The sequence below is a fragment of the Pseudorasbora parva genome, chromosome 13, assembly GCF_024679245.1.
Source record: "Pseudorasbora parva isolate DD20220531a chromosome 13, ASM2467924v1, whole genome shotgun sequence".
Lineage (NCBI taxonomy): Eukaryota > Metazoa > Chordata > Actinopteri > Cypriniformes > Gobionidae > Pseudorasbora > Pseudorasbora parva.
Genome location: NC_090184.1, coordinates 29,867,181 through 29,887,248, shown reverse-complemented (window position 1 = coordinate 29,887,248; position 20,068 = coordinate 29,867,181). Strand labels below are relative to the sequence as shown.

The 20,068-nt window shown below is 39.7% G+C and overlaps 2 protein-coding genes and 1 long non-coding RNA gene across 3 annotated transcripts; 1 reads left to right on the top strand and 2 right to left on the bottom strand.

Annotated features, from left to right (window-relative positions):
• Positions 1-365: 365 nt before the first annotated feature.
• On the bottom strand, positions 366-6,246 carry LOC137038877 (uncharacterized). Its single transcript, XR_010897568.1, has 2 exons — positions 3,776-6,246; positions 366-2,995 (listed from the first exon to the last, which is right to left on the bottom strand). It is a non-coding gene; the product is annotated as an uncharacterized lncRNA (long non-coding RNA).
• A 4,848-nt stretch (positions 6,247-11,094) lies between these two features.
• Positions 11,095-13,446, top strand: plp2a (proteolipid protein 2a). Its single transcript, XM_067412689.1, has 6 exons — positions 11,095-11,509; positions 11,734-11,839; positions 11,947-12,087; positions 12,228-12,329; positions 12,620-12,713; positions 13,259-13,446. Exons 2-6 carry the CDS (start codon positions 11,747-11,749, stop codon positions 13,273-13,275), a joined length of 447 nt encoding a protein of 148 aa, XP_067268790.1. The 5' UTR covers positions 11,095-11,509; positions 11,734-11,746; the 3' UTR covers positions 13,276-13,446.
• Positions 13,447-13,652: 206 nt separating this feature from the next.
• emilin3a (elastin microfibril interfacer 3a) lies at positions 13,653-18,072 on the bottom strand. The gene is made up of 4 exons (XM_067412687.1): positions 17,790-18,072; positions 16,943-17,062; positions 16,019-16,839; positions 13,653-15,912 (listed from the first exon to the last, which is right to left on the bottom strand). The coding sequence occupies exons 1-4, from the start codon at positions 17,936-17,938 to the stop codon at positions 13,964-13,966; spliced, it is 3,039 nt and encodes a 1,012-aa protein (XP_067268788.1). The 5' UTR covers positions 17,939-18,072; the 3' UTR covers positions 13,653-13,963.
• Between the last annotated feature and the right edge of the window lie 1,996 nt (positions 18,073-20,068).

Below are 20,068 nucleotides of genomic sequence, written 5' to 3'. Positions count from 1 at the left end.
AAATCATAAATCTCCACAGACTTTTGTCCCTTGGTAAAATTTTTTTACCTCTGGTGGTTTGTGGTCTGGTACAGTTTGTTCCATTTGTATGTTGACCTCTTTAGTTTTGTTTGGTATTTTGATTATTTTTGTTATTTTGTTTTGGCTCTTTATTTCTTCATGGGTGGGATGGAGCATTAATGTGACCGAGACTGAGGCGGTGGGGGCGTCCAGGGCTACCGTGGGCAAAATCATTCCCAAACTCATGGAGGGACCACATTATTTCAACCAGCAAGAAAAACGGTCAAGGGTATCTTAAAATCTTAAAGCATTTCTTATTTCCTGACTGAAAACATTGACTTTGGTCAATTCTCTCTCTCTCTCTCTCTCTCTCTCTCTCTCTCTCTCTCTCTCTCTCTCTCTCTCTCTCTCTCTCTCTCTCTCTCTCTCTCTCTCTCTCTCTCTCTCTCTCTCTCTCTCTCTCTCTCTCTCTCTCTCTCTCAAATCGTTGTTTTATGAAAAGCACATGCGTTCTCGGTGCAGAATAAGCATGGTTGTTCATGACACAATGCCTCTGAGTGCTGTGTTGATGTAGTGATGTTTAAGTTAGAGGATGCTAAAACTAGATATATAAATATATATGGATTGGGGTTTCGTTTGTGTTGTGTGAGCACCGAACAGGGAGAATCAATCTTGTGTGTTGAGATGTCAGTAATGTAGATATACATGCCAGTTTCAATTTCATCAATATTTTCCCCTTTCCCTCTCTCAAAAACATACAATATTGCAGGATTTAAGCCTGTGATATTGAGGTATATTTTCTGATGTACATATAAAAATATATATATAAAGTACCTGCACATTCTTTAACCGATATCATGAACTGCAGTAGTGTGAAATTTCTATGGTTTGCATCAGAACATTACCTGAATGTCAGTTAGATTATTTTTCTGCTTGATCAATCAAATATGCATCAAAAATGCGTGATAGCTAGACCTCCTGGCTGGAATCAAAGGGGTCATTTAAATTAGCTACGAAACTCACATCATGTGAACCACTTTGAACTGGTGCGATAAAGTCTTAAAGTTATTGTTCTGTATAGTATTCAAACAGTATATATCATGTGAGGATGCTGAGTAAATCTAGTAAGTGCACCGGACTCGTTTTTCCCCTGAGTTGATAATCATTTTATTTAGGGCTGATGCAGCAGATGTTGTTATGAGATTCTTTATATTATTGCATGATCAGATGCTCATAATGCAAGCTTACCCAGACTTATAACTAACTATCTAATATTTTTTCAAACTCTTTAATTTGCCTGCGAATTTGAGGAAAAGCAGGTTTCGCTTTTGGGTAGAAGGCCGTCAGCCTGCTAAATGTATTAGCGTGTCTCTCCCCTCCCTCATTCTCTCTTTCTCTCTCTTTCTTTTCAAATCTCTGCTCTGGCCCACTCTTCTCCTCCTCCAAATGAATATGCTACTCAACTTCTCCGTTGTTAGTGGTGTTTGATATGTCTTGTGAAACTCTCGATGCCTTTGGGTTGTGCTGTATTTAATGTGTATGATATATTCTTAGCGTTTATGAAGATATTGATGAAAATGGTTATGACCATGCTGAAAACTCAATCACCAAAATTATCCAGAAATTCTGTTGTATTGTTCTATGGAATCCATGAAGGAAAAATTAAATAAAGAATAAGTTATCCTGTTGAAAAAATAAAAGGTTTTTGTTGCTTCTATGAATAGAAAATTACAATAAAATAGGATATTTTCAGTATTATTGAAAAAAGTAAAATATTGTGTTTCAACACTCAAAAATAACATGATATAATACAAAATATTTAAGTGAAGTTAGTTATGCACATTGAATCCATGGCACTTTTAACAGTTTTTGTAAAAAAAATTCTATCAAAACAAAAGAGAATATATATATATACATTCACCTAAAGGATTATGAGGATAACCATACTAATACTGTGTTTGACCCACTTTTGCCTTCAGAACTGCCTTAATTCTGCGTGGCATTGATTCGACAAGGTGCTAAAAGCATTCTTTAGAAATGTTTGTGACATGGTGCATTATCCTGCTGGAAGTAGGCATCAGTGGATGAGTACATGGTGGTCATAAAGGGATGGAGATGGTCAGAAACAATGCTCAGGTAGGCCGTGGCATTTAAACAATGTCCAGTTGGCACTAAGGGGCCTAAAGTGTGCTAAGAAACATCCCCCACACAATTACACCACCAACACCAGCCTTCACAGTTGTAACAAGGCATGATGGATCCATGTTCTCATACTGTTTACGCCAAATTCTGACTTTACCATCAGAATGTCTCAAAAGAAATCGATACCAGGCAAATTTTTCTGTAATCTGCATCCCTCAGTGCTCCTGCACCTCTAACTGCACCTCTCACTGCACCTCTCACTGTTCCTGCATCTCTTACTGCATCCCTCACTGCATCTCTCACTGCTCCTGCATCTATCACTGCATCCCTCACTGCATCTCTCACTGCTCCTGCATCTCTCACTGCATCCCTTACTGCTCCTGTATCTATCACTGCATCCCTCACTGCTCCTGCATCTCTCACTGCATCTCTTACTGCTCATGCATACCTCACTGCATCTCTCACTGCTCCTGCATCTCTCACTGCATCCTTCACTGCATCTCTTACTTCTCCTGCATCTCTCACTGCACCTCAACATATTGTTTTTTTTCCCTTTACTATTTACTACAGGAGGTACAGTAGAAACACAGTATAATAGAACAAAATAAAACCGCCTGGTATGTCCACCCTTGGATTCTGCACCTCTCACTGCATCCCTCACTGCTCCGGCACCTCTCACTGCACCTCTAACTGCACCTCTAACTGCACCTCTCACTGCACCTCTAACTGCACCTCTCATTTGCACCTTTCACTGCATCTCCCACAGTACCTCTAACCGCACCTCTCACTGCATCTCCCACAGTACCTCTAACCGCACCTCTCACTGCATCTCCCACAGTACCTCTAACTGCACCTCTCACTGCTCCTGCACCTCTCACTGCATCTCTCGCTGCTCCTGCACCTCTCGCGGCATCCTTCACTGCATCTCTCACTGCTTCTTCATCTCTTACTGCTCCTGCATCTCTCACTGCTCCTGCACCTCTCACTGCATCCCTCGCTACTCCTGCATCTCTCACTGCATCTCTCACTGCTTCTTCATCTCTCACTGCATCTCTCGCTGCTCCTGCATCTCTCACTGCATCGCTCACTGCTCCTGCACCTCTCACTGCATCCTCCCACTGCATCCCTCACTGCATCCCTCACTGCTCCTGCACCTCTCACTGCATCCTCCCACTGCATCCCTCACTGCATCCCTCACTGCTCCTGCACCTCTCACTGCACCTCTCTCTGCACCTTTCACTGCATCTCTCTATAATAATTGATAATAATTGTTCACTTGATCTTGAATCCTCTCCCTTTATTCCCGTGACAAAATGATGAGACACAACCAATATAAGTACAGTGCATTTTAGGCTGTATACTGTACAATGAACAAATTGTATGGCCCTAAACATTGTGCTTCTCCTGCATCCTGCATCCTTCACTGCTCCTGCACCTCTCACTGCATCCCTCACTGCTCCAGCACCTCTCACTGCATCCCTCACTGCTCCTGCACCTCTAACTGCACGTCTCACTGAACCTCTAACTGCATCTCTCACTGCACCTCTAACTGCACCTCTCATTGCACCTCTCACTGCATCTCCCACAGTACCTCTAACTGCATCTCTCACTGCATCTCTCACTGCTCCTGCACCTCTCACTGCATCTCCCACAGTACCTCTAACTGCGCCTCTCACTGCATCTCCCACTGCTCCTGCACCTCCCACTGCATCCCTCACTGCATCCCTCACTGCTCCTGCACCTCTCACTGCATCCCTCACTGCTCCTGCACCTTTCACTGCATCTCTCTCTGCACCTTTCACTGCATCCCTCACTGCTCCGGCACCTCTCACTGCATCCCTCACTGCTCCTGCACCTCTCACTGCATCTCTCACTGCTCCTGCACCTCTAACTGCACGTCTCACTGAACCTCTAACTGCATCTCTCTCTGAGATAATAATTGTTCACTTGCTCTTGAATCCTCTGCCTTTATTCCCGTGACAAACTGATGAGACACAACCGATATAAGTATAGTGCACTGTAGGCTGTATACTGTACAATGAACAAGTTGTATGCATTTGTTAACAGTAGGCTACTGATAGCTCAATAGATTTTGACTGGTTGCAGGTTCATATCAACAAAGAACAATAATTACAGTATCACTGACAAAGGACAAGTTATTAGATTTGTGAGGGTACAGAAAATCAGCCTGATCTAATAGAAAATCGTATCTATAGCATGAACTGTATTTATTGTGCGATTTATACGGCAAAATTAGTTTTATTGTGCATGTTATGCAGTTTTCGCATGCATATTATATGCACTTTACATAACGCACTCACTAAACCTGCCTAACGGGGTGACAATGCAAATCATGCATGTGGCTTATAAACCGCACAATAAATACAATTTAGCGTGTTATATGCTTGCACCTCACACCACTAAACCTGCCCAATGGGGTGATGATGCATATCATATGTACGTTAAAAACTATGTTTGGCATATAAATTGCAAGATAAATACAATTTGTGCTATACACACGCATTTCATGAGAACAAATTGGTAAAAATAGGGGTACAAGGAGGAGGAAGAACAAAAAATTGCAAAGCATAGTAATTTCGGATCAAGTTTGAGCTACTGTAATAGAACATGTTTTCATTAATCGAAAGACAATGTCAGAAAAATATGAAATTTAGTTTTAGATTAAAAATGTACTTCTTCCTGAGAACTATAAGTTTTGAACAATGCGTTCTCTTTCATAAGTTCACTCGACGCTGCGTAGTAACGCATATGGGGTACGCCCCTGGGTGTGCCGATTGTCTGAAGAACTTGTAGAATCACGCCAATTCATTGGCTGATGGCACAGCGCTGCCCCTCTAGCTCATTACCTTTGAGCTACACTGGTCTCTCATCTTTCAGCGGTGCTACGAAAAACCTGAGGCTGTAAGAGAGCTCTGCATGGCCACGGATCAGGCCTTACGGGCTACTAAGCACACCGTGAGTGCGATAGGATGCTTGATAGCTGTACTGGTGGCCACTGAACCCCACCTTTGGTTAAACCTACCTGAGATTCGCGACAAGGAGAAGGTTTTCCTCCTCGACGTGCTCGTTTCTCAGGAGGGTTTATTTGGTGAGGCTGTAATCATTCCGGAAGTAGGAGTGACCAGAGCCATCACCCACCTACCAAGGTTTGGGGAGCTCGTGGTCGCCCCTTTCCGCCACAAAGACCTCATCAGTGCCTGCAGTTGAAGCGGCCTGGTGGTATGCCTTCCGCTCCTGCTCGGCCGAGTCATTCCTGACCGTTTGGGCAGGAGAAACAGAGTCGCGCCGGACGTTCGGGGCTGGGTCAGACCGCGCAAGCGTTTTGGCCCGCCCCCTGGCCACTCTCCGAGTCCAACCCCTTTACACTCACCGCCCAGTGCATCTCGAGGGGCAGGGTCGGCTCAACCTTTTGCCACTTTCACGCCAGGGAATGGAGATGCTTCAGGCTTTCTCCCCCTAAGTCCGTCGGATCACATTTCCACTACCCGTATTCTAGGAGACACGGCCCATTGTGTCCAACGGTCAGTGGACCTTACGTTTCCCACTCAGGTCATAGTAGCCTCCTCGCCGCATATGGACGCAGCCGGCTTTCTGTTGCGGCCGGACGATCCTTCCATGGAGTCCCAGATCGGCACCCTAAATCAGGCATGCCCACTGCACTTCACTACTCCTCTTCCTCTTTCTCATTTCGTCCAAGAGTGGAAACGTCTTCCAGGAATGTCACCCTGGGTGCTATGCACAATTCAGCTGGGCTACAGACTTCAGTTTTGCCGCAACTTCGATCCCCTGGTGTACCCTCTGGGGACTTGTCTATCGTCCTGGAGGGATTGACGGGTGCTCCCTTTGAACCATTAGAGTCAGCCCCGGAGCGGGTTCCAAATTTTAAGGTTGCTCTTTTATTGGCTCTAACTTCCTTGAAGTGAGTGGGAGACTTACAAGCCCTCTCTGTTAGCGAGGCTTGCTTGGACTTTGCTCCCGGCCTGGTTAAGGTTTCGCTGGGGCTTCAGACAATCGGCACGCCCAGGGGCGTACCCCATATGCGTCACTATGCAGCGTCTCATTCCCTATTCAGAGTACATAGGTTACGTGAGTAACCTGAGATGTTTTCTACAGTCCCTGACAACAGTCTTGTCGCTTATCTATTTTCTAGAAATACCTGATATTAACCTGACTTTTAATTAATTAATTGGTGTTAGAAATAGCTCATATGAAAAGCTAAAACCCTCCCAAATGATGTTTAATGCACTGAAATAAATAATTTTCATAGAAAAATATTTATCATTTAATCAAGACAGAAAGGTCAAATTTTGGGCCTATACAGAAATTGAACAAATTTACTGCAAATACAAAAATATATCAGCAAATTAAGTTGTGGTGCTGTGAGATCCAATTTTAATATCTTGTATGACTTCCATGAGCTTGAAGGACTGCATCCATGCGGTTTGGCAAGGATTCATACAATTTATTGATGAAGTCATCAGGAATAGCTAAGAAAGTCTTGCATGCCTCCCAGAGTTCATCAATATTCTTTGGTTTCGTCTTCCATGCGTCCTCTTTCATCCTACCCCACATATGCTCAATGATGGTCATGTCTGGTGACTGGGCTGACCAATCCTGGAGCATCTTGATCTTCTTCGCCTTGAGGAACTTTGATGTGGAGATGGAAGTATGCGATGGAGCACCGTCCTGCTGCAGAATTTGGCCTCTTTTATGGTTGGGAATATAAGAGGTAGCTAAGACTTCTTGGTATTTTAGACTATTGATGTTGCCTTCCACCCTGCAGATCTCTCGCACACCCCCATACTGGATGTAACCCCAGACCATGATTTTTCCGCCACCAAACTTCACTGTTTTCTGGGTGAATCTCGGATCCATTCGGGCACCAGTAGGTCTCCTGCAATATTTGCAGCAACTGTGGTGTAATTCAACAGAAGATTAATCTGAAAAATCCACCTTCTGCCACTTTTCCAGCGTCCATCCTTTTAGCAGGCTGTGGGCCTTGGCAAATGCCACACGGTTTTTCAATTGTCTTTTGTTTAGTGCTGGCTTCTGGGCACTGATTCGACCATGGAGGCCATTTCGAGACAGAATCCGACAAACTGTTCTGGTTGACACAGGGACTTCAGGTGACCAGGTCTCGTGGAGCTCTGCTGCAGTGGAAAATGGGCTGGCCTTGGATTTTCGAGCCAACAAACGGTCCTCTCGAGCAGTTGTCTTGCGGGGTCTGCCTGACCTGGGCTTGTCAAAAACGTCTCCAGTCTCTTCAAATCTTTTTTTTTATCCTCTGTACTTGATGCTGAGACACATTGAAGGTGTCTGCCACATCAGCAGTGGATCTGGTCTTCAGCCTCTTGATAATCAAAACTTTAGTCTCTGGGTGAATCTTAGGCATGTTTGCAGAGGTCTAGTTGCAGTTGATGTGAAGGTCTAGCGTACTTGGGTTCTTTTTATACACACTTGAGACCTAATTGATCCATTATTAGTCACAGGTGAAGCTCATATGACAAGGTGACAACACTTATGTCTTTGCAAAAATTGACTCAATGGGCTTTACCAAGCTGTGAATATTAGAATACTTTTTGAAAGTTTAGTTTTTCACTGAAACATTATCACAAAAGCTGGTGGGATTAAAATGAGCCATTTCTTGTAAAAAAAATCTCGATTAGAAATATATTTCAAGCAGCACTTTAGGTCAATTTGTACACAAGCGACAAGACTTTTGTCAGGGACTGTATTTTTTGGTATTGTTTACTGACTTCTTGATAATGTATATCATTTTGATCACTTTGTTTATGATTTGAGAGCAGTGTTTGATTTTTAACAAAGGTAAAACTGTTTTGAGGCGAAAGTTTCATTTTGCCAGAGGAATCAAAAGTTTTGTAAATAGTGCTTGAAGATGAGGTTTTATGTTTAATGCTTTCAGAAAATGGAGCTTTAGTGTTAAAAAATATTGTTTTAGCAACTGAGAAAAACTGTAATGCATTTTATGTTGTTGATAAAAAAAATTATATTAGAAAATATTTTTCTCTTTGTTTTTTGTTATATCAATATGGTACATAATCCCATTCAAATCAAGATGATAAACATGTTAGGTCAAATGTAATCTAAAAGTAATCAAAAAGTAGTCAGTAATCTAGATTGTGTTACTAACTACAATTTTCATAATATATTTTGTAATCAGTAACAACATGGACGAGTGGAAAGTCTGCTTATGTGCTGTTTGTGAGATCATTTGAGTTTATGAAAAAGCATTGGCTTCAACTAAATAACCACAAACTGAAATTTTCTCGGAGAACACAGGAAATTACTTCAACAAATCAACCACATTTAGAGATTTATGCACACTATGTGGGTTATTATCTAGGTCAGTGTCAAGCAGAGCAATTGAGCATATAGTCTTTGCTATTAATATAAACTAACTTTATGATTGAGAATAAGTTATATTGAGTGAAGACAGTAGATCAGACAGTGCACATTATTGTTGTTGCACGTATGCCTGCATATTACTTTTCATTGTTAAAATTGAATAAATCTCTAAATGTGGTTTAATTAAGAATCAAATCAGGCTGATAGATAGATAGATAGATAATTAGATAGATAGATAGATAGATAGATAGATAGATAGATAGATAGATAGATAGATAGATAGATAGATAGATAGATAGATAGATAGATAGATAGATAGATAGATGGATGGATGGATGGATGGATGGATGGATGGATGGATGGATGGATGGATGGATGGATGGATGGATGGATAGATTGATAGATAGATAGATAGATAGATAGATAGATAGATAGATAGATAGATAGATAGATAGATAGATAGATAGATAGATAGATAGATAGATAGATAGATAACATTTACATTTATGCATTTAGCAGACGCTTTTATCCAAAGCAACTTAGGCCCCGTCCACACGGAGACGCGTTTAGCTGTATACGTATAAATTTTGTACCGTATCAGCGTTTCGTCCACACGGATCCGGCATTTTAGAAGCATGAATCCGATATTTTCTGGAACCGGGTCCCAAAGCGGGTAAATCTGAAAACGATCATCTTCCGTTTTCGTGTGTACAGCGAATCCGTATATTTTCTGAAACGGTGATGTCATCACACTACGTCCAGCACGGTGAAGAGTTAAGGGATAAAGCTACGGGCACTGGGCTGGTCATTTAATTAACGTATCTGCATTATTATAAGGGTATGTTTTGGGTTGGGGTAGGTGTAGGCATTAATAAAACACATCTGTTAAGTAGCAAATGTATTTATTGTTATTTTATTGTGAGATTGTGCCTCACCTCCGACCACTGCTATACCCCTTCTAGCCACAACTCTTCTTCTCCGTTTTTAGTGTATTTCTGTGGCAGAATTACAGCGCCACACACTGGCCTGGAATGCAAACTACATTGTTTTTAGTCCGTTTTCGTAATCTCGTATTTCTTGAAACGAGGAAAAAAAAGATTGGATTGGGAAAGCGCTGGCTTCGTGTGGACGGGGCCTCACAACTCAGGAGTACAGGAAGCGATCCGTCAAGAAGAGGCAAAGAAAACGCAAAACGTGCCCTAAATACCAAGATTTGTATACTACTCAGAGTAGCAAAAACCAGAAAAGGGAAGAAGAAAAGAGAAATAGAGGAGGAAGAGGTTATTTTTATTTTTTTATTTTTTTATGATATGATTAAGTGCTCATGGAAGAGATGAGTTTTTACCTGTCTTTTGAATGAAGCGAGTGATTCTGTCGTGCGTATGGAGGACGGAATATCGTTCCACCAAGACAATGAAAGAAAAAGTCCTGGAGAGAGATTTCATGCCTCTTTTTGAGATAGATTTTAAATTTATGTTTTTTCATAAATATGATTAGCTAATCATATTTTTCAATAATATGATTAGCATTGTAGTTACTAAATATTTTCAATACTCATTTTTGCTCATTATAGGGACTGAAGGCACACTTTAAGAAAAATAACGTATACTTGCAGTAAAAAAAATTGAACAGTGGACCAATATATTCTGTGGGAAAATACATCATAAAAGTAGACTTTGAAATCATATAAATCATATAAATGTATGAGGCGGCGAGGTGAACCGTTTACCTCACACTACGAGGTAAAAGATTGATTTAATGAAAAGGTTCATTTAAAAAATATGATAACACTTTACATTAAGGGTGCACCAATATGCATTAACTAATGCACGCATAATCATGAGTTAATGTATTAATAATGGTGAACTAATGTATAAAGCATTACTGCATCAGCAACTAATGAAGATTCTACATGATTAATAGATTAAGTAATCATTAAATTGTTATTAGTTAAATGTGTTATAATGTATTAATTCCTTAATAACATAATATTAACTAATAATGTAAATGAACGTGTTAATTACCACAAGGGGTCAAAGCCATGCATTTCAACTTTAATTAATCATTAGCTAATGATTTATTAAGGTAACATTATGTTATGACTTTACTTGTTGGGGCACATGACTATTAACTAATTCAAAATTAATTCAAAACCCATAATCAATTAGTCAATAGTCATGTACCCCAACAAATAAAGTCTTAACATAATGATACCTTTATAAATCATTAGCTAATGATTAATTAAAGCAGACAACTGGAAGTTGAAATGGCTTTGACCCCTTGTGGTAATTAACACATTGATTTACATTATTAGTTAATATAATATGTTACTGAGGAATTAATATATCATGACATATTTAACTAAGAACAATTTAATGATTACTTAATCTATTAATCATGATGAATCTTTATTAGTTGCTGATGCAGTATTCATTAATAAATGGGTAAGTTCACCATTAGTAATACATTAGTAACTCATGATTATCTGTGCATTAGTTAAGCATGAATTGATGCATATTAGTGCACCCTGATTGTAAATTGTTACCAAAAATATATATAAAAAAGCTTTATGTCTTAACAGCAACAATAATAAGCCTAAATAATATATCATATGAAAGCTGTGTCATGAATTCAAAGGTCAGATGTTACAAGATAGGCTATATTATAATCATACAAACTCTAAACTTTTTCCTGAAGAAGGACATTTTTACTAGCCTTAATATCTCTTTTATCTAATTCAAGAGCTTTGCCATGTTACACAGCAAGCATCCGTTGACAGGAAGGAACATTTCCTGTAAGCATACAACTAAACAGTAAAAAGATGATGTGAAATCTTACATGCGTCATTCACTATTGCTTAAAAGTATGTGCAGCCTATACATTAATAGTTTTCTGACTGCATGCTGTAGAGGGCGGCTGCGCTTTTATTTGATCAAGCACCCTTCACATTGGAGTGATTTATTCTACTGTTCATTTTCAGGTATTTAATGCATCAAATATAAAATATTATTTCTGAGTTTTTAAATAATATTGACCCACCAAATAATATAGTATATTGGTGAAGCTTTACTTAAATTTTTTGATTAACAAATGTTGTTTTATAAATGTATATACCTTTTAAACTATATTAATTTATCTATATTAACACATTGTCTGGTACTCTGGATGTTTTTTTTATTATTATTTTGTTTTTTTTAAATGAAGTTACAAGATCAAGATGGTAGACGCAAAAGAAGATAGCCAGCCAGTTTTAGCCACTGAGACAAAATTCATTCAGTCACCAAAGGGGATGATTTTAGCTCTTGAAATAGTAAGTCTTGCAAGAGTTCAAATGTAGCTAATCAAGATTTAGAGTTTTGTTAAAAATGTGTGATTTATGTATAATTATATCTTTATGCTTTCTTTGTTTTGAATTAGGGTCTGTGTCTCATTATGATTATTTGTAAAGCAACCTCTTTTGGATGCTACTTGTGGTGCCCCATTATAGAGCTGGTCTGGGCCGTTATCATCTTCGTTATTTATAGTATGAAACTGCAGATACAGTTTTTCCCATGGACGGTAAATCATCCATATATTGGATATTGAATTATTACCTATCCACCATGTTATAAATGCAACTCACTCAATAGTTTTTATTCTCAACTTGTTTTTTGTACTGAAAATGACCTGAAAATGTCACATTCTCATTCGTCTTGCAGGACTTCTTCAGAGCAATCACAGCCTCGCTCACCTTGTTCATTACTTCTATTCTCTGCATTTGCTGGGCAATTTCTTTAAGCTTTGGGGAAGTTGCTGGTTCGGTGAGTAATTTATTAAAAAAAATGTTTCTGGCTGAAAGTATGCACAACTGCTCCTAGTTTTCGAATGTTGGGCCCCTAAATTGATATCTAATGGTGCTGCTGACTGTCAAACTCACTAACACTTTTTACAAAATGAGATCATACAATAATGTTCTATTTAGTCATAAGATGTAGTAAGTATAATAATAGGGATTTCCCTGTCATGTGCGTTTTATGATCCTTGTGCTTTTACCATTTTTTTTTTTTTTTTTTTTTACTTTTTTCATGTTTAATTTTTTTTATATTTTTAGATTTTTGGTTTGATGGCAGCAGGGGTGTTTGGATATGATACGTTCTGTATAACCAAACAGATCAAGGAAATGAGAGATCAGGGGAATTCTTTTAGTAAGTATAATGATTCAGCACCAACAGAATCACCTTTAGAGTTACAGAATATTTGTGAAGGCTTTTAAGTGCTCTTTTCACATTGAAATGGGGAAAAAATGGTAACATGTTAGTCCAATTCTCACTATTAAGTATACTTTTTAGCATGCATATTACTAGAATATTGGCTGTTTATTAGTACTTATAAGGCACATATTAATGCCTTATTCTGCATACCATATTCTATATCCTTAATCCTACCCAATACCTGAACTTAACAACTACCTTACTAACTATTAATAAGCAATAAGAATTTATTGAGTTTGTTAGTTAATAGAGAATTGGACTCTAAAGTGTGATTTTTTCCCAAAACTAAATAGAACTTCTGTAACCACCTATAAAATTGAAGGGGGAAGAAATCTTAGATGTTGGGTTCACAAATGCACAGAAGTACAGGTCCAAAAACATCACAGCTGCCAGACTTTAAATTAAATTAGACTTTGATAAAACAGCTAGTCGAAACAAATGTGGAATAACTGTTTTACATGTCCTGTTTTCCTTCCCAGATTTCATTTTGATGTAAACAAAGGAAAAATGGAATACAACAGGAACTCATAAGGTTTCCACATGTTTATGATTGATAATTGTATAATTTGTAAAATGTCATTTTTAAATCTAAATCTGAAATTGAATGATGACATTTTATATTTAAAAGTACTTCATGTTATGCTATTAAAGATTGCAATTATCAGCCTGTTGCCTTTTGAATGTTTTCTGTTGGAGATTCATAATATACACCATTCATCAACTAAACAAGTATGAATTCAACATTTTATTAAGAACCAGCTTTCACAAACCACTTATAAAAGGTACAAAATTAACAAAGGTTGGAGCATGTTCCAGGAATACTGAATCTACCACATAAACGCAATAGTCTCTTTAATTAAAAAAAGTTCTACAATAAAAAACACTTGCAAAGTCAGACATTTAATTTATATAAAAAAATATACACATGAACACAGTAAGACAATGAATACACCCATCAACCCGAAACATGCTAAATAAAGGTTTAAAAAAAATACTGTATATAAATGACGTGATTAAAAAGACAACAATATAATACAGCAACACCACAGACGGAAGAGTGAATTTCAACAACACTGATCATAAAACAGATGTTGGTAAGAGAAAAGTCCCCTGAGAAATATACTATATAATAGTATATGTCTTGAGTATAGACTGTCTGCACATTATAAAGTGCACTTGAATTACTAGTCACCTCTGTGCTGTGTGGGGACTGCAAACTGGTCTCCTCTTGGATAGGTTGGTTCTGTTGTGTGTTTTTCTTCCATTTGTTGTGCTAAATTGTCCCCGGCTTTCCTAGTTGACCCAGATCCAGTGCAATTTTGAATGCTATCTTTGAGCTCGGATAGCTGGTGGGAATGGTTAACAAGGGTGCTGTTTACATGAGACAGGTACCCATCAGAGTGCCTCTCTAGCTCTCCTCGAATTCTCTCTAGGTCATCAGCCAGGTGTGCCAGCCCTCCACACTGACCCTCCACACGAGCAACACGACCCCCAACTTCATTTACCTCCTTCTGGACACCCAGAGCAGTAGAGCGACACCCCTGTAACTCTCCAGCCACTCTGCGGCGCAGATCCTGGAGTTCCCCTTTCAGGCGGGTCAACTTTCGCTCCCCAGTACCCAACATGGATGCCTGTCGTCCCACCAGTTGAACCACACCCTTGACTTGCTGTGCAAGTCTTTCTTCTCTCTCTTGCCAGGTGAGGTTGGTGTGGCCGACCTCTCTGATCACAGAGCCAAGAGACTCTTGCAAGCCACAGAGAGATCTGTTAACGGAGTTCACACTAACTTTCAGCAGGGTCACCTCACCCTGAAGACCTACCTCCTCCTGTTTCTCTGCCAAGTGGACAAGAAGATTATGTAGCGTGGCATTGAGGTTGTTCACTCTCTCTACCTGTAAATCAAGTTTCCCATTCAGTTCCTTGTGGTTGTCCTCAATACTCTCCTCCTCTGTTGCCAAAGGAGCTGCATATCCTGTCAGAACAGGCTGTGGAACACAAGATGAAGTGCACATGACCTCTATGGATTTAAGCTGTTTCTGTAAACGGTCCAAATTGTCCTCAACACTTCTTCTGAGTGATTCTACTTCTGTATCCAGTATGGGCACAGCTTGACCCTCTAGCAAAGTTGGTGCTGTGACATTACCTAACTCTTCCACTGTCGCCAAGAGCTGACTTTCAAGAGCTTTAAGCTTCCCCTCTATTTGTGCCTCCAGGTCGGTGGGCAGTCTTTTGTTAATGCTCACATCCTCTTGATTCAATGCAATGTTCATCTTGGATTCCACATAAGCCAGTCGACCCTCCAACATGCCCTCTATATGGTCCTTGTGTCCACCAAGTTCGGCACGTAGGTGTATTTGGGACTCATTCAAGCCACCCACTGACTGCTCCACATAAATTAGCCTTTCAGTAAGACCTGATACAGCAATGCAACAACCCTCTTCAGGTTCCAGGTCTTGAAGCTGAGACTGAAGTTTTTGGAGTTCTGTCCTCAATCCTATGGCCCTTATGTCTAGAACTTGCTCAATCTGATCTTGTCCTTTCAAAAGTTCCTCCTTGCACTGAAGCCGCACCTCAGCAATGCGACCCTCGCATCGTTCCTCAGCATTTTCCACACGTTTTTCAAAGCCATCTAAGATGGCCACCCGAGCTTCACTCATTTTGGACTCCACCAGTATCTCCAGGGCCTTTTGGAAGTCATTTTGAGTAAGATTTACTGACCCTTCTGACAGTCTTTGAAGGGTGTTGTTGTGACTCACAACTGCTCCTCTCAATCCTTCCAGCTCAGATGCCTTTGCCACAAGCTCTGCTCGCAACTCTGAAACCTTTTCAGCCAAATCAACCATGTTTGGGAAATGCCCCACCACATCTGAACCCTCGATATCCGGTGCACCTCCAGGTAGATCTCCGAAACCTACAGAAGAGTCCCTAGACAGGGAAGGAGCAGCGATAGGGCTGGGTGCTGCAGAAATGAGTGCAGTCAACATCCGGTTAGCATCTTCACGGAGGGAAGCACGCAAGCTGTCCTCCAGGCCAGTCACTGTACCACGGAGAGTCTCAAGACCAAGAGTGAGTCGCTGCACATCCTCTTCTATCCTATCCAACCGCTCATCTTCAATAATGTTGTCATCATGATCTGTGAATTAATATTATTTAATTATTTATTTGGGAACATAACACAAATACATGCTGATTCTTAAACACCTGCATATAGAGTGTGTAACTGCATATTGCTCATTTACCTTGGTTTGTTTCACTGCCACCAGAGGGCGCCTGTGCATTGGAAATAGGCTCTGTTTCCCTGTGTTCTGATATGGAACCATGGTGATCTGGCTGAGGATCCTGGTAGTCTGTGATTGGCGCATTCTCTTCTAAGATTAAATCATGACCAATGCCTTGAGGCTCTGGCATTGGTTCAGGATAATCTACTTCCAGTTCTTGGTGGTCTGGATAAGGTTCCGCTGAGGTATCTTGGGAAGAGGGCCCAGTATTAGGGCCTGGGTATCCATTCATTCCATTAGATGGTGCTAGAGGTTGATTCCAGGGGTTTACATTAAAATTGTGATGGGGAAATCCTTTAAAAGGCGGCACTGGACCCTTCTGTGCAGGCATAGGCCTTTTAAAAGAAGGTATGGGACCCTTCTGCATTGGCCCTTTAAAAGAAGGTATGGGACCCTTCTGCATAGGCATGGATCCTTTAAAAGAAGGCATGGGAACTTTCTGTGAAGGCATAGGCCCTTTAAAAGAAGGTATGGGACCCTTTTGCATAGACATGGGACCTTTATATGCAGGCATTGGCCCTTTAAAAGAAGGCAGGGGACCCTTCTGTGCAGACATAGCCCCTTTAAAAGGAGGCATAGGGCCCTTCTGCATAGGCATGGGCCCTTTAAAACGAGGCATAGGGCCCTTCTGATAGGGCATTGTTCCTTTGAATAGGGGCCTTGCTTTCATTTCGTATAACGCAGTACAACCGGCACCTGCATAACCAGGACAGCACTTCCACTCCAGCTCAGTCAGAGTCTTATATGCAACTTTATACATAGGCTTGTAGTAGGTGCGATACCTGTAAAAATAGACAGGGTGTCAAAATGATCTAAATCTGTGAACTAAATTACATTTTGTGAGTTAAGTTGAGAAATTTACACAATTATAAATAGCTGTCTTACTTTATAGTTGGACATTTTTGACCCCAAGCACACTTGCTGTACTCTGCCTTCATGAAGGGAGTCGCTCCATCCTGAATAGTGAATGAGACTGTTCTCTCCACAACATAAGCACAGTGGTTCCTGAGAGAGAGAGAGAGAGAGAGAGAGAGAGAGAGAGAGAGAGAGAGAGAGAGAGAGAGAGAGAGAGAGAGAGACTATAAATTACAGAATCTATCAGTGAGAGAGGAATTCACACCGCTTGAATGTATTTTATTAATTATTTATAGTATGATTTCCATTCACATAGAGCCGAGAGAATCAGTGTGAGCACAATAAAATTAACAACAATAATTATGAACTAACACTAAACAATACTTTTACAGCAATTATTCATTGTTTAACATTAATTGCTACATATACTTTTTAATATTAAAAGTTACATTTAGGCTACATTTGTTTTTGTGTGTTTTTTTAATGATACCTACATACATTAATGTATATAACCATTTTGTCGTAAAGTGAAATTCACTATAAATTTTGTGCAAATTTATGACTGCATCTCAGTATAAACTAAATAGATTATATCCAAGTTTAATGCACACCTGGAAAAATTCTACCCAACAGGTATTTAGTGTCTGCAGTAGATTGATTTAATTGGCCATGGGTAATATTTTCTTAAATGCAATAATCAGCAACTCACCGGAATGAACATCCGTATTTAACCAATGTCAGTAAATAGATCAAGTGCAGCAGTATGGGCAGAATTGCCTCCCAGAGGTGTCTGAAATTATTTAGTGTTCAACAGCTATTTGGCTGTCTGTGCCATTCCCATCAATTGAAAATGAATTTTTTACTCATGGATACTCACTTATGCCTGGCCGTTGGTTTCTCTGAGTTGTACTGTGGATGGGGTCCAGAGTAGAGGCTATATCGGCTTGATGCTGGGTGAAATGCTGCCACAGTCAGAAGAGAACTCCAAAGAAGAAGAAAACGTCGCAAGTTCATCTCCAATAACATGATTTGTTGTTGTTGTATAATATCAATACTGGGGGGGGAAAAATGACAGGGGAAAATCCTACTATAGCCAGAACAAAATCTAAAACCTTAAAGCATATGCCTTATGTTATGAAAATAAAAGTGTGACACTAGCTAGTCACATCCATCCATGTTGTCTTTAGAAAAAAAGAAGATAAAATGGTGTCTAAATCGGACACTGTGGGCTCCAGTTGTGGTGATGCTGAGATTCCTGAAGACTGCTGGGGCTGAGAGTCCTGGCCACCTCATAAAACACTGGACCACCTCATTTACATAGATCCACCTACCACAATTCACACAAAGGTGCTATTTTTGAGACCTGACCCACAAAGTACAACAGTGATGTTCAGATCTTTTGAAGGAATGACTTAAGTATTAGTATAAGTGAATTACTTCAGAATAAATAGTAATTATCATAAAATGATATCAGTTCAAATTAGCTTGTGCCTTCTAAATGAAGAGGTATATGCCTGGTGTTACATTTGACTGCATTGATAATTTAGTTATAGGGATGCGTTTAAAAACCCTCAGTCTGAGGTGCCTGATTATTGGCCGTTTTCTAAACACTAAATGATACAGGAGCATATGGGTCTGAACATAAGCTAAGAAAACATATGGACTCACTATAGCTGTAGGCTGCAGTCACATGCTCACACACACACAAACACAGACACAGCCATATGGAACAAATACAGTTTTACTCAAATAAACACTGGGAGTCGGACGGTAAATATTAACGATTACTTGACAATAGCAAAATAGCACTAATGAAAAATATACAATGTGAAAGAGATTCTTTCCTGTTGACCATGTTTGTCCCATACAGGATTAAATGCAAAGCTGAACAAACGAACAGTCATTGAAGTTACAGCTCCTTTCTCTTTATTGCGGCAACAGCCGTCCACAGTATGTGTACCCATGCCTGTCACTATGGTAGCAGTAGAGGCGGCGGTTGTGTTGCAGTCCTTGAACTATATACTGGTCTGAGGGAAAAGTGAGAATTCCAAATGCTCTTCTCAGGCCAGAGCTTTGCAAAGCCCAAAAAAAGTCACCCATCACACACCGCCAGCAAACAAACACACCACCTTAAAAACTCCCTTCTAAAAAAACCACAAAGGCAAAACACACCATGCCTTTGTTTAGTTGGGGTGGCTAATTAGCCAACAATGTTTACCCTGTTTCCATGGGCTGTGCTGCTCTAATGTGGAGGGTCAGGGATCTGTAGAAACAGGCTCTATATTCACATTTCCCAATTTGCAAAATCACTGCTAATGTGGTCATACAGGTCTGAAATAAAGAATTATGTCTCCATTTATGTAAATCACTGTTAGGATGACCTTAAATTAAAAGTGTGTAAAAGAACAATAAGTAAACAAAATTACTGATGATGAGAATTTTTATGAAACGCTTATACCTAAAATACAAGTTAAATTAATCCATTTCATGTCGAGATTTCATGGATTATTTTTGCTAGCATTAACAGAAAATGGGCAGGGGATTTCTAGTTCCCAACATGCTTTGTTTTACAAAATCTTTTAATAATATTTGAATAAAGGTTGTCGAATCTCAAAAATTTTCATTATAAATTTCAATGAACTTAAAGCTACACTGTGTAACTTTTTTTTAGTTTATTCTTAGCTAAAACACTTAGTTCTTTCAAAAATATATGTGCTCATTAATGTATATTTACTTATTTCAAGTAATAAAGTATTCTCGTAAGTTTATAATATGCCATTGAAAATACACACGGACGAGGGGTTCGAATGCCGGTCGCCATGTTGCCCCTCCATCTTGAAAGTACATTAGCCAAAGAGGGACATACGCGTAAATTCAAGCTTCACCTTTCACGTTTTAACACTCGATGGCACTCATGGACGAGGTCGAACTGGAAGCCATGTTAATCTTGGACTAAATCGGCCACCGTAGGAGTTAAAACGAAAATCAGAATTGAGAGGAACAGAAACTAATATTCACTGGATAGTCATATACCTTTACACCGCTAGATGGGGGAAAATATTACACAGTGTAGCTTTAAAATTAAGGCAACCAGGTAACTTAATTATTATTACATTTACAGTGTACTATGTGTTTGTTTGTTTGTTTTTTGTGTGC

Bases quoted from the DNA above. Each gene is read 5' to 3' on its own strand.
- emilin3a (XM_067412687.1), bottom strand. From the start codon at position 17,938: ATGTTATTGGAGATGAACTTGCGACGTTTTCTTCTTCTTTGGAGTTCT. The intron at 17,063-17,789 runs GTGAGTATCCAT...TCTCTCTCTCAG, and splicing joins AAACCAACGGCCAGGCATAA to GAACCACTGTGCTTATGTTG. The intron at 15,913-16,018 runs GTAAATGAGCAA...ATTAATTCACAG, and splicing joins TGGCAGTGAAACAAACCAAG to ATCATGATGACAACATTATT.
- plp2a (XM_067412689.1), top strand. From the start codon at position 11,747: ATGGTAGACGCAAAAGAAGATAGCCAGCCAGTTTTAGCCACTGAGACA. The intron at 12,088-12,227 runs GTAAATCATCCA...TTCGTCTTGCAG, and splicing joins TACAGTTTTTCCCATGGACG to GACTTCTTCAGAGCAATCAC. The intron at 12,330-12,619 runs GTGAGTAATTTA...TTATATTTTTAG, and splicing joins TTGGGGAAGTTGCTGGTTCG to ATTTTTGGTTTGATGGCAGC.